Source organism: Tupaia chinensis, unplaced genomic scaffold (genome assembly GCF_000334495.1).
Source record: "Tupaia chinensis unplaced genomic scaffold, TupChi_1.0 Scaffold000159_1, whole genome shotgun sequence".
Lineage (NCBI taxonomy): Eukaryota > Metazoa > Chordata > Mammalia > Scandentia > Tupaiidae > Tupaia > Tupaia belangeri.
The window spans coordinates 454,678-467,047 of NW_006159630.1; the positions used below are offsets into that span (position 1 = coordinate 454,678).

The 12,370-nt window shown below is 55.7% G+C and overlaps 1 protein-coding gene across 1 annotated transcript in view; it reads left to right on the forward strand.

Moving 5' to 3' along the window:
- Positions 1 to 12,370, forward strand: part of OGFOD3 (2-oxoglutarate and iron dependent oxygenase domain containing 3) — a gene marked incomplete at its 5' end in the record, with an annotated part of 22,856 nt that overhangs the window by 6,077 nt on the left and 4,409 nt on the right. Inside the window, 6 exon segments of the mRNA XM_014586708.2 lie at positions 924 to 999; positions 3,467 to 3,509; positions 3,776 to 3,840; positions 4,266 to 4,322; positions 6,867 to 7,020; positions 11,270 to 11,393. Coding sequence (XP_014442194.1) covers positions 924 to 999; positions 3,467 to 3,509; positions 3,776 to 3,840; positions 4,266 to 4,322; positions 6,867 to 7,020; positions 11,270 to 11,393 — 519 coding nt within the window.

The window sequence follows — 12,370 nt, forward strand, 5'->3', positions numbered from 1 at the left end:
CCTATAGCAAAAACCTCTCAAAAAGAAAGAAAGAAAGAAAGAAAGAAAGAAAGAAAGAAAGAAAGAAAGAAAGAAAGAAAACAGCTGCCAGTAGATTTTTAGCTACAGGTACTAAGGCCCTCCACCCCTATGATTCCACCTAGTTGAAACCTGTCTTGGTGAGGGCCCGAGAGGCTCCGAGGTGCCTGGAGTCCAGTGTCACTCCGGAGTCCCTCATGTGGCTCAGCACTGAGAGCAGCCCTACTTCCCAGCGCTGGGTATGATTTCCAAGGAAGGAAAAGAACAGGGATTGAGTCCAAAGGCTCAACTGACCCTGTGTGTCCTTGAAGCGGCCACAGCCCTGGTTCAGTAAGGACACCTCCCACAGCCAGCCCAGGGCAGGGGTGCTACCGGGCGCCAGGACGAGGTGCTTGCTGTTTCTCTGAGGCCCCCGTGCACTCTGCACCATCACCCCCACTTTGCCTGTCCACCTTGACCCTGTCATATCCACCCCACGCTACTCTCTTCCCCACCGCCTATCCCCATCTGAGGTCCCCTACCGTGTCTGTGGGTCACTGAGGTGGAGACAGGCAGAGGGGACTGTGGCAAGCAGTTGGCTGAGGCTCTCGGGGAGGACAGAGTCTGGAATTAGGGCTCAGCTTCGGCCATCCCAGAAGGACTTTCTGGTGGGCACTCACAGCTGGTCAGACTTGTCTCAGGGCCCAAACATCAGTGCCGTGTCAAAGTCATGAGCCGTGGATGCAAGATACCATGTGGGCACGTTCCACTCCTGGGTCACTGGGGCAGCCTGAGATTGCCCATGCAGCGTGTGCAAGCCAGGCCGGCCCCAAGCCTGGGAGGGGCCTTGCCAGCCCTACCCCACCAGTGCCCCTGTTGTCAGGGAGCTTGGGCATCAGGCCTCACCCTGCCTGTTGTCCCTGCAGGCTGCACTCCCAGGAGGTGCGGCAGGGGCGTCACTGACACTGTCATCACCAGGGAGGACGCTGAACGGATTCGCAGGTAACGCTGCGGAGGGCGTGTCCCAGCGGTACTGGGGAAGACCCAAGGAAGGGGACGGGTCGGAGCAAAGAACTGCAACTGAGAGGTTATTTAGACACACGTGCACGCACACAGTCCACACACATGCACACTCACACACACGCGCTTACATGCACATGTCATTACACTCACACACACACGCTTACATGCACATGCCATTACACTCACACACACACACTTACATGCACATACCATTACACTCACATACACACATGCTTACATGCACATGCCATTACACTCACACACACACACTTACATGCACATACCATTACACTCACATACACACATGCTTACATGCACATGCCATTACACTCACACACACACACTTACATGCACATACCATTACTCACATGCACATGGAAAACATTCGTGCACACATACACCTATAAACACACATATACATACATGCGGACACACATACAAAGACACAACACATGAATACACGTGTACAATGCACAGCTATAACACATAAACAGTACACTCAGGCACATATATACATGTACATATATACACTCACACACATGCACACACATGCACATATCTGTGCACACACAGAGGCAAAACACACATACACATGTGCACAACAAATAGATACAACACAGAAACACATGCATATATATGTACATACACATATGCGCATACATGTGTACACAGACAAATATATATGTGTAAAACATGCAGATACAACACAGAAACACACAATGCATACATATACACACTTGCACATAGGTACATCTACATAGGCACATACATGTGCACACACACAAACAACACACATACGCGTGCACAATACACCATCACACAGGAACACAGACACACATATATATGGATATGTACACATAGGCATATACACATGTGCACATATGTGTACACACAAACAACACACATACATATGCACAATACACTGCTGTGACAAACACATGCCTGCATGTATATATGCACATGGACACAGGCACATGTATGTGAATACATGTGCACACACATACACAGTGCACATAAACATGCACAATACATTGCTATAACACAGAAGCACACATGCATATACACACATATACACATAGGCACACAAAGACACAGCACATATACACATGCACAATACACTGCTAAGCACAAAAACATACAGGCACACATGTGTATATACACGTACACAGAGGCACATATGTGCACATATGTGTGCACAGAGACACAACACACACGATACACTCCTATAACACAGAAATACACATGCACATATGTATATATACACGTACATATAGGCACACACACAGACAACACATATGCACATGCACAATACACTGCTTTAACACAGAAACACACATGCACACATGTATATATACACATACTCATAGGCACATGTGCGCATATGTGCACACACAGACACAACATATATACACACAATACACTGTTATAACAGAAACACACATGCACACATGTATATATACACATACTCATAGGCACATGTGCGCATATGTGCACACACAGACACAACATATATACACACAATACACTGTTATAACAGAAACACACATGCACATGTATGTGCATGCATGCACATAGGCACATATATGTGCACATGTGTGTACAGAGACAAAACACATGTGCACGATACACAGATATAACAGGAACACGTGCACACATGTATGTAACACATGCACATATGTACATAAATGTACACACACAAAATGTAAGATAATATTTAAAGGATTGTGACAATGTCATGAGACTTTCTCATGGATTTTCAAGGGCAAAGGTGGATCTTCCGATTCCAGGGCGGTTTGAGGCCCCACATGTGCTCTGACAGAATATCAGGGCCCGGCCCTGCGGGAACTTGCTGTCCCACAGCCATGAAGGGAGCCCCAATGTCTGCCCGCTGTGGAGATGTGTCATCGAGACTCAGGGACAGGCCACGGGGAGAAGCTCGGTCCTGCAGCTGGCCTCGCTATGACCTGAGACAGCACTCGGCACCTCGAGAAGTACTTGGTGCCGGTCTTCCTTGTTGAGAGTCAGGAAACAAGATTTTACAGAGAGCCGTGCCCTCAGGTGGTCACGGGACGTGCCGCATGTGGAGCAGCATCTGGCCCTGGAGGCCCGCCCTCCCTTGTCCTTCTGGAAGTGGGGTCATTGTGTTCCATGTGGAGACTGCCCAGCCCCGACAGGTCAGCACCAGACTGCCAGCAGCTCGTGGGCACCTGAGGCCATTCGGAGGAGGCTCGGCTGGTGGCAGTCTGTGCTGACCCCGGCCTGGCCCAGGGCACAAGGACAGTCCATGGGTTCCTTGCCCCACGCTGCACTCACACGCGTCCCGCTCCCCTTGGACACCGAGTTCCTCGATCTGAACCAGCAGAACCTCGGTTGTGACACTCTTCGTGCTGTGACAGCTGTCACAGAGGGTCCCACCCACTAACCTGTGGTTTATGACTTCCCACAGCATCGCCGAGAAGGGGCTCTCTCTGGGAGGATCTGACGGAGGGGTGAGTTGGTGTGGTCCCTGCTCCGGGTGGTGCCCGCAGCCCCAGGGAACAGAGTGAGCAGGAGCAGCTGCGTCACCCACCCCAGGAGTGGGTGCAGAGCCCAGCCGCGAACTAGAACGCGCGTGTGGTTCTCTGGAGGTCAATTTCTAGACAAAAGCGTTTGTGGGGGCAGACCACGGAGGCAGGCTGCTCAGAGGTAGCCCAGGGCGTCCCGGGAACGTGGGGCAGTGTGAGTGGCCTCGCCCTGACTGCTCCCTGTCTCCCAGGCCTCCATTCTGGACCTGCACTCGGGGGCCCTGTCTGTGGGGAAGCACTTCGTGAACCTGTACAGGTGAGAGCACTGCAGCCAGAGCCCCTGGGCCCCAAGCAGTGACAGCTACACCTGTCCCGGGCCCAGGGTCGGCACAGCCTGTCCTGCGGCAGGATCTCTGTAAAGGAGGCTTCCGGGAGGGCTCTGGCCTGGTGTCCTGGGGCTGTCAGGAGACCGCGGCCTGCCCAGAGTGAGGGGCTGAGGGACGGGGTTGGAGGAGGGGGCAGGATCAGACGGATGGTGAGGGTGGGCAGAGGGCCAACCGCGCCTCTCCGGGCGCACTGCCCCCTTCCCCTGCCTCCCCACCACACCCACATGTCCCGTCGTCGGAGCAGGCAGCTCTGTGAGGCTCCGAGAGGGGCGAGCAGCTTGAGGAAAGGCTGTGTTGGAAGGAGGAGGAGAAGGCCGACAGGAGACTTCTGTCCATGCTCCGCTTTCTTTCACAGGTACTTTGGAGATAAAATACAAAACATCTTCTCTGAAGAAGACTTCCAGTTATATCGGTAAGCAGGCGGAGGGGAGGGCTGGGCAGGGTGGGCCGGCATCTGGAGGGGAAGCCGGGCAAAGAGCCTGGGGGGTAAGCCGGGTCCACAGACATGAGTTTCCACCAACCAAACCGGTCACAGCCGGTTCACAGACCCAGACATCTTTGGCATGAGCTGCTGGCTGACGGCAGCTCCCGGACATGCTCCTTCTCACGTCCGAGGTCCTGGGTGACCGAGTCCCTGATCGGGACCTCTCGCATGTATGTGTGAGGCCAGCTCGGAGAAAACGGTGCAGCTGCGCTAGCACAGCACAGCAGCGGGGGCACCAGGACTCTGCTCCCATGGCCTTTGTCATTGCCGTGTAGGTAGGTGTGCGTGTGGGGTGGACGTGTGGTACATGTGTGTGCAAGCATGCATGTGGGGTGGACGTGTAGTTCATGTGTGTGAGTGTGTGTGGGGACAGGTGGGCGTGTAGTAAATGTGTGTGGGGACAGGTAGACGTGTATTAGATTGTGTGTGAGCGTGTGTTTGGGGACAGGTAGATGTGTAGTAGGTGTGTGTGACATTAGGTGTGGGGACAGGTGGACATGTAGTACATCTGTGTGTGATCATGTGTTTGGGGACAGGTAGACGTGTAGTACGTGTGTGTGATCATGTGTGTGGGGACAGGTAGACGTGTAGTACATGTGTGTGATCATGTGTGTGGGAACAGGTAGACGTGTAGTACATGTGTGTGATCATGTGTGTGGGAACAGGTAGACGTGTAGTACATGTGTGTGATCATGTGTGTGGGAACAGGTAGACGTGTAGTACATGTGTGTGATCATGTGTGTGGGAACAGGTAGACGTGTAGTACATGTGTGTGATCATGTGTGTGGGAACAGGTAGACGTGTAGTACATGTGTGTGATCATGTGTGTGGGAACAGGTAGACGTGTAGTACATGTGTGTGATCATGTGTGTGGGAACAGGTAGACGTGTAGTACATGTGTGTGATCATGTGTGTGGGAACAGGTAGACGTGTAGTACATGTGTGTGATCATGTGTGTGGGAACAGGTAGACGTGTAGTACATGTGTGTGATCATGTGTGTGGGAACAGGTAGACGTGTAGTACATGTGTGTGATCATGTGTGTGGGAACAGGTAGACGTGTAGTACATGTGTGTGATCATGTGTGTGGGAACAGGTAGACGTGTAGTACATGTGTGTGATCATGTGTGTGGGAACAGGTAGACGTGTAGTACATGTGTGTGATCATGTGTGTGGGAACAGGTAGACGTGTAGTACATGTGTGTGATCATGTGTGTGGGAACAGGTAGACGTGTAGTACATGTGTGTGATCATGTGTGTGGGAACAGGTAGACGTGTAGTACATGTGTGTGATCATGTGTGTGGGAACAGGTAGACGTGTAGTACATGTGTGTGTGATCATGTGTGTGGGGACAGGTAGACGTGTAGTATGTGTGTGTGATCATGTGTTTGGGGACAGGTAGACATGTAGTAAAGGTGTGTGGCATTGTGTGTGGGGACAGGTGGATGTGTAGTACGTGTGTGTGTGATCATGTGTGTGGGGACAGGTAGACATGTAGTACATGTGTGTGTGATCATGTGTGTGGGAACAGGTGGACGTGTAGTACATGTGTGTGATCATGTGTGTGGGAACAGGTAGACGTGTAGTACATGTGTGTGTGATCATGTGTGTGGGGACAGGTGGACGTGTAGTACATGTGTGTGATCATGTGTGTGGGAAAAAAGTGTGTGTGATCATGTGTGTGGGAACAGGTGGACGTGTAGTACGTGTGTGTGATCATGTGTGTGGGAACAGGTGGACGTGTAGTACGTGTGTGTGATCATGTGTGTGGGAACAGGTGGACGTGTAGTACGTGTGTGTGATCATGTGTGTGGGAACAGGTGGACGTGTAGTACGTGTGTGTGATCATGTGTGTGGGAACAGGTGGACGTGTAGTACGTGTGTGTGATCATGTGTGTGGGAACAGGTGGACGTGTAGTACGTGTGTGTGATCATGTGTGTGGGGACAGGTAGACATGTAGTAGATGTGTGTGACATTGTGGGGACAGGTGGATGTGTAGTAGATGTGTGTGAGCGTGTGTGGGGCTGGTACGTGTGTGTACGTGCGTGTGAAGCCTGCAGCTCCGCAGTAGGTGTGCCTGTGTGCTGTGAAGTCTGGGTGCCGGTCCAGCCTGAGCCCATGCCTGCTCCAGGAGTGCCGTCCCCAGACTGTGGAGCCCCATTGCCGCCACAGCCGAGGTCCCGTCAGCGCAGCGGGGCAGGGGCAGTGCCCAGACGGCGTCGTGCTGCGGTGCTGCAGGGCGGCTGCCGTCCCCGACTGCGCCTGTCCTGTGTGTCCGGCCCTGGCGGTGCGCTCCTAGGCCACGCAGCACGCTCCAGGGTCTTGGGGGCCGTGGTGCTGTGTCCTCCCGTGAGGGTGGCGGTTCTCTGGCTGTCCTGTGTTCTGGGCTGCTGTGTCACACCCATCCACCTCCACTTGCTATGGTCTGTGTCTTCATGGGTCCCCGAGTGCCCGTGCTCTGCTCTCTGCAGGGAGGTGCGGCAGAAGGTCCAGCTCACCGTCGCCAACGCCTTTGGCATCAGCCCGTCCTCGCTGCACCTGACCAAGCCCACCTTCTTCTCCCGCATCAACAGCACAGAGGCACAGACAGCCCACGACGAGTACTGGCATGCACACGTGGACAAGGTGAGTGGGGGATGGTGCGCCCTGCCTGGTGGCCTCCTCGTTGTCCCGTGGCCAGGGCTGTGGGCGCAGCTCTGTGGGGCCCCAGCAGCTGCCATGTGCATTTGTGCTCTCAGCGCCATGGATGTCCTCCCCCCAGATCTCGGGGACACATACCTGAATCTGGTTGATGCTGTTAGAAAAGAGAATTTGTCATGTGACAAAGGTGGTGACACGCTCCTTCCAACACCTTGTGGTTGTCCCCACCCCTGGCCTGCTCCAAGCTCTGTACAGCCTCTCTGGCTAGACGGCGTGAGCAGAGGGTGCTGGGTGCTTTCCTGACTCCCAGCCCAGGTCTCCACTTCACCCTCCACCTTTGACTTCCCGTGGCCTCCTGTGACGAGGTCAGCCCAGGCTCTGCCCCAGGAAGATCCGCCAACCACCCAGGCTGAGTCCAGCCAGTGGAGAGGCTGCCCCAGATGAAGTGCCTGGCAAAGTGCGAAAGGGGGCCGCCACCTGAGCCTCGCCTGGGCTTCTCCGTCTTGTCTCTGGAGGTAGGGCAAGAGGGAGTGAAGTGAAAAATGACCAGAGGAATTTGGGTGAAATTTGGAAGGCTCTGGACTGATGTTGCCCAGGGTCTGAGATCTGGTCATACTGCCGGGTGTGCCCATTGAATCCTGATCTTTGAAGCGCCACCAAGGAGCGGGCAGACCCAAGTCCCTGGTCTCTGCACATCTGTATGCTAGGCGGAAGCCGTGGCCACTAGAGACCCACGGGTTGCCCAGGGCCTGGCCGCTCTGGCCCATCATATCTTGCAGCAGGGAGGGTGGGATTTGGAACCACGCCCCACGCCCTCGGGGTCAGGGTTTGGTAGGGATCCAGCTTCTCAGTGGACATTTCAGAGAATGCACCATCTCTGAGGGCCGTGAAGAAGCCTGCATCTCCCCAGAGCTTCCTGGGCAAGGCCGTAGCACGCCTCGGTCCCATTCGCCGCGCCCGCATGCTCTTTATCACCACAGGGCACTGCACTTGCAGAGAGGGAGCACCTTGCAGTGGGCGCGGCCTCGCCAGCATCCTCCCTCGTCTCTTCCGCCCACCAGGGCTTGGGGCACACATGCGCCTGCTCTCAGCATGTTCTCCTTTTCTCTTTTGAGAGATTTCTGCTATAGGGCGTGTACACTTGCTGGAGAGATGGAAAGGACAGAGACAGAAAGTGAGAAATCGCAGTGGGGATGACCTCGCCGCAATCCCTTCTCCCTCATTCTCCTCTTGGGATCTTGGGCACACACATGCGCCCGGCGTGAGTTTTAAGCTGCCGGATCTGAGACTCAAACTGTGGCCGACTACTTAGGAGTCCAGTGATATTACCATTACGCCGTCTGCTGGTCCCGCGCTCAGCATGTTTTTCAAGTCACTGGGGTTTGGACGCGAACCCAGTCCAGCCTGCATGAGATGACAAGCCTGGTGTCAATCCCGAGGTGCCTCCCCCAGGTTTCCTGGGAGAGTCCTTGGGACGCCTGGGGCTGCCCACTGCGCCTCTCCAGAGAGCGCTGAGTGCTGCTCGGTCCTCCTTGCACTGCAGAGTGGCCACAGGCCTGGGAGGGCCCCGGTGCGGACGGTGTGCCCCAAAAGCTTGCACGCTGGGTCTCCTTCCGTCTACAGCTGGCCGGAATCACTGCTGTTGTGGGGGCTCGCAGCGCTGCAGAGCAGCATCTGGAAGCCAGTGCACAAGAGGCGGCTCCGAGACCGCGCCTGTCTGTGGCATCTGTCCGCTTGAAGGCGTGCTCAGATATCGTGATGATGTGTCCCCGCTGTCCCTGCCCCTGGGTCTGTGAGATCCTGGGCCTGACATCATTGCTTCCATGAAACTTGAGTGTCCTCCTCTGAAAGAGAAGTGAGGGCCAGGTGGGTGGTGTGGTGGGTAGTGGGTATGGCAGCTGGATCCCATGTGGCTGAGTCCACGGCTCAAGTCCTGGATCTGGTAGCTTGAAAAACATGCTGGGCATGTATGCGTGCGTGCCCACAATCCTGAGACGAGCATGGAAGAGAGAGATTGTAAAGAGGGGATTCTCTCTCTCTCCATCTGGTGAGTACATGTGCCTTATAGCAAAAAAAAAAAAAAAGAAGAAGAAGAAGAAGAAGGGGGAGGCCAGCCGGTGACATGGTAGTTAAGGCATGAATTCCCATTTGGCCTATTGCACTTCAAGTCCTGAACCCGGCAGCATGAAAATCATGCAGGCTGCGTGTGCATGCCCAAAATCTCAGGAGGAGAATCCAGGAGAAGGGATTGTAGTATGGCCGTCTCCCTGCGGTGACTCCTCACGTTTCCTCTCTCTCTGGCAAGTGCATATGCCCCATGGCAAAAACGTGGGGAAAAAAAAAGAAAAAGGTTACCCACCCCCACCCTGATCCCAGCACCGACCTGCCATGCCAGGGCCTTATGGCCGACTATGGGTTCAGATCCTTGGACCTGGAACATGCTGTCCATACGCCCAAGATCTTGATGACCTGGGGGTCTGGGGCAGGTGGTCACAGAGTGACAGAGCCCGTCAGGGTGCTCCGCTCTCTGTCTCCCAAGACAAAATAAATACACCAAATAGCACACCCACATTCCACTGTGTGTCCGACGTCTACAGTGATGTCCGGATAGCAGATAGCACACCCACATTCCACTGTGTGTCCGACGTCTACAGCCATGTCCGGATAGCAGATGTCCTTTCCATTGAGTAGATTTCCCTGGTGTACCTCTTTTTTCCCCAAGGGCATGTGCGCTTGCCAAAAAGAGACAGAGACAGAGACAGAGGGGGAGAAAGCGCCCACGGGGTTTGGTCCTGCCGCAGCCCCTCTGTACTTTTCCACCCTGTTTGGGCACACACATGTGCCTGGTGTGTTTCTCAAGCTGCCGGGGCTGGAATTCAAACCAGTCAGCCATGCAGGATCCCCCCCTTAACCACTAGGCCATGGGCCCAGCCCTAAGAGCCTGCAGTAGCTCAGACACAGGAGTCTGGGGCTGGGTGGTGGTGGCGGTCACGCAGCGGTGCAGCCCAAGTCCCGGGCCTCCGCTCACCCTCTCTTACCCAGACGTGTGAACTGAGGCTGGAGATGGGCTGTGAGCGGAGGTCTGTCGACGCGGGAGCAGCAGCACCGCTCTGGCCCCCTTTGACTTGCTGTTGAATTGCTTGAATGTTCTTATGTGACGTCCCTGGGGACACCTCCTCGTTGCACATTGTACACGCTTGATTTGCTGTCAGCATATTCAGTGGGATTTTAGAGCAAACCTGAACAATGTCATGTTGAAAACAAGGCTGTCACCTGGCACCCCTTATCTGCAGTCAGTTCTGAAGACCCACCGCTGGAATGATTAGAAATAACTATTCGTGTTTGACCTTGAGGGGGTTTTTAATAATAATTTATTTAACTTCATTTTCATTACTTTTTAATTTGACCAGAGAGAGAAGGAAAGTGAGAAAGCAAGCTACCAGGTCCAGGCCTCGGATCATGGTCAGCCCTGTGGCAGTTCAGCGCCCCAACCACCATGCCGCCCGCTGGTCCCCGGACCTCGACGGTTTTAGGACACTAACTGTGGCTCCCCGGAGGGGCTGACTGTCAGAGGCTCGGGGTGATAGGGGCTAAAGTCTGTCCAACCAGCGTCTGGGCCGTTCCAGGTGGGGAAGGTGCAGGGGTCGCAGCCTGAGCTGAGCTGAGCACCGTGGGACGCACAGGTGGGCGTGCCGGGGCTTCACGGCAAACACGGCTTCGTGGTATGTGCACCTCAACCAAAACCTGTGTGATGTGGTGGTTAAGACGCTCAACTCCCACATGGCCAATCAGGGTTCAAGTCCCAGACCTGGTGGCTTGAAACTCACACCAGGAGCATGTGTATACATGCCCAAAATTCCAAGAGGAGAGTGGAGGAGAAGGGATTGGCCTGGCCATCCTCCTGGGGGGGTGATTTCTCACTTTCCCTCACACTCTCTCTCTCCAGCAAGTGCATGCACCTCATGGAAAAACCTTTATAAACACAAGCCTGGGCTGGCCGCACCTGAAGAAGAGCCAGCTCACGTTCCCATTGCTGCTGGCTGGGGGTGGGCCCGCTGGGGGTCTCGGGGCGGCCCATGCCTCTGCCAGCAGGAACTCCTGGGCGAGGTGTCGGCCGTGGCCTCTGCAGAGGGCTTTCTAATGCTGGGAAGGAAGGGGTGGCCGTTCCTGGGCCGCATCTCGTGCTGGGCCTCGGCCCCGTCCAGGTGTCTGAGCGCTCCCTGGCCTCCCACAGGTGACCTACGGCTCCTTCGACTACACCTCGCTGCTGTACCTGTCCGACTACCTGCAGGACTTCGGTGGAGGCCGGTTCGTGTTTGTGGAGGCCGGGGCCAACAAGACGGTGGAGCCGAGGGCCGGTAGGGTGCTGGGGGGGCAGCCTGGCTCACTGGGCTCTTGCACACACGGTCGCGCCCACCACCGGGAAGCCAGCACCCACAGGCCACTCACGTGAGGTCAAGCCGGCCATCGCTGACCACAGAGCCTGCTCCAAGCCCAGAGCACACGCCCTTGGCAGTGCAGGGACCCCTGCCCCTCTGAGGGACACTGGTGCCCTCCCCCTTCTCTGGGACACGCAGCTCAGGCTAAGGCAGCGCCCAGCCTGACTCACCGAGGCCTGAGAGCTGCATGCTGGTGCTGGCTTCAGAGCCCGTCTCCCTAGACCCGCAAAGCTCAGGTCTGAGCTGGTCCTCAGGGTCGGGCAGGCCCAGGGGGCAGGGCGGGGGCAGGGGCATTGGCAGGACCCAGCACCTCCAGCCACAGGATAGAGGCGGGAGATGGGCGAGAACAAGACCTGGCCGCCGTCAGGGTATCGTTCGCGCTCAGTCCCGCGTAGGAGCAGAGGGAATGGCCGAGCTCTAGACATGGGCCTGGGGGCCGGGGCAGGTCCGGCAGCTGCGGGGCTGTCTGGGCCTTCGAGGATTGCCCAGGAGTTCTCGCTGCATAGTCGGCCCGCAGATCACGCTGTGACGTTAGTCCCCGGACGGGACGCACGGCAGACACCAGGGCTTGCTGTGACGCCAGCTTCCCTCTGGCTCACTTTCAGGAGATTTCAGGTGCGAAAGGCCGAGTGTGCATTAACTTCACTTCGTGTTTCCTGGGTTCATGACTTGGTGACACCCTGGAGACAGCGAGTCAACGCGTGGCCTCCCGCATGTACATGCTGCCGCGTGTTTGTCTGAGCTGGGCCCTCGTGACATTAATGTGGCCAGGAGAGGGCAGGTGCCATGGCAAGAGGAGGGCCCGGTCTTCTGCTTTCGTGGAAGGCCTGCACCACCCCCCGTGAATGCGGACCTGGGGCTCCTTCGCCAGGTGCGGCGCCACCGAACAGGAAGAG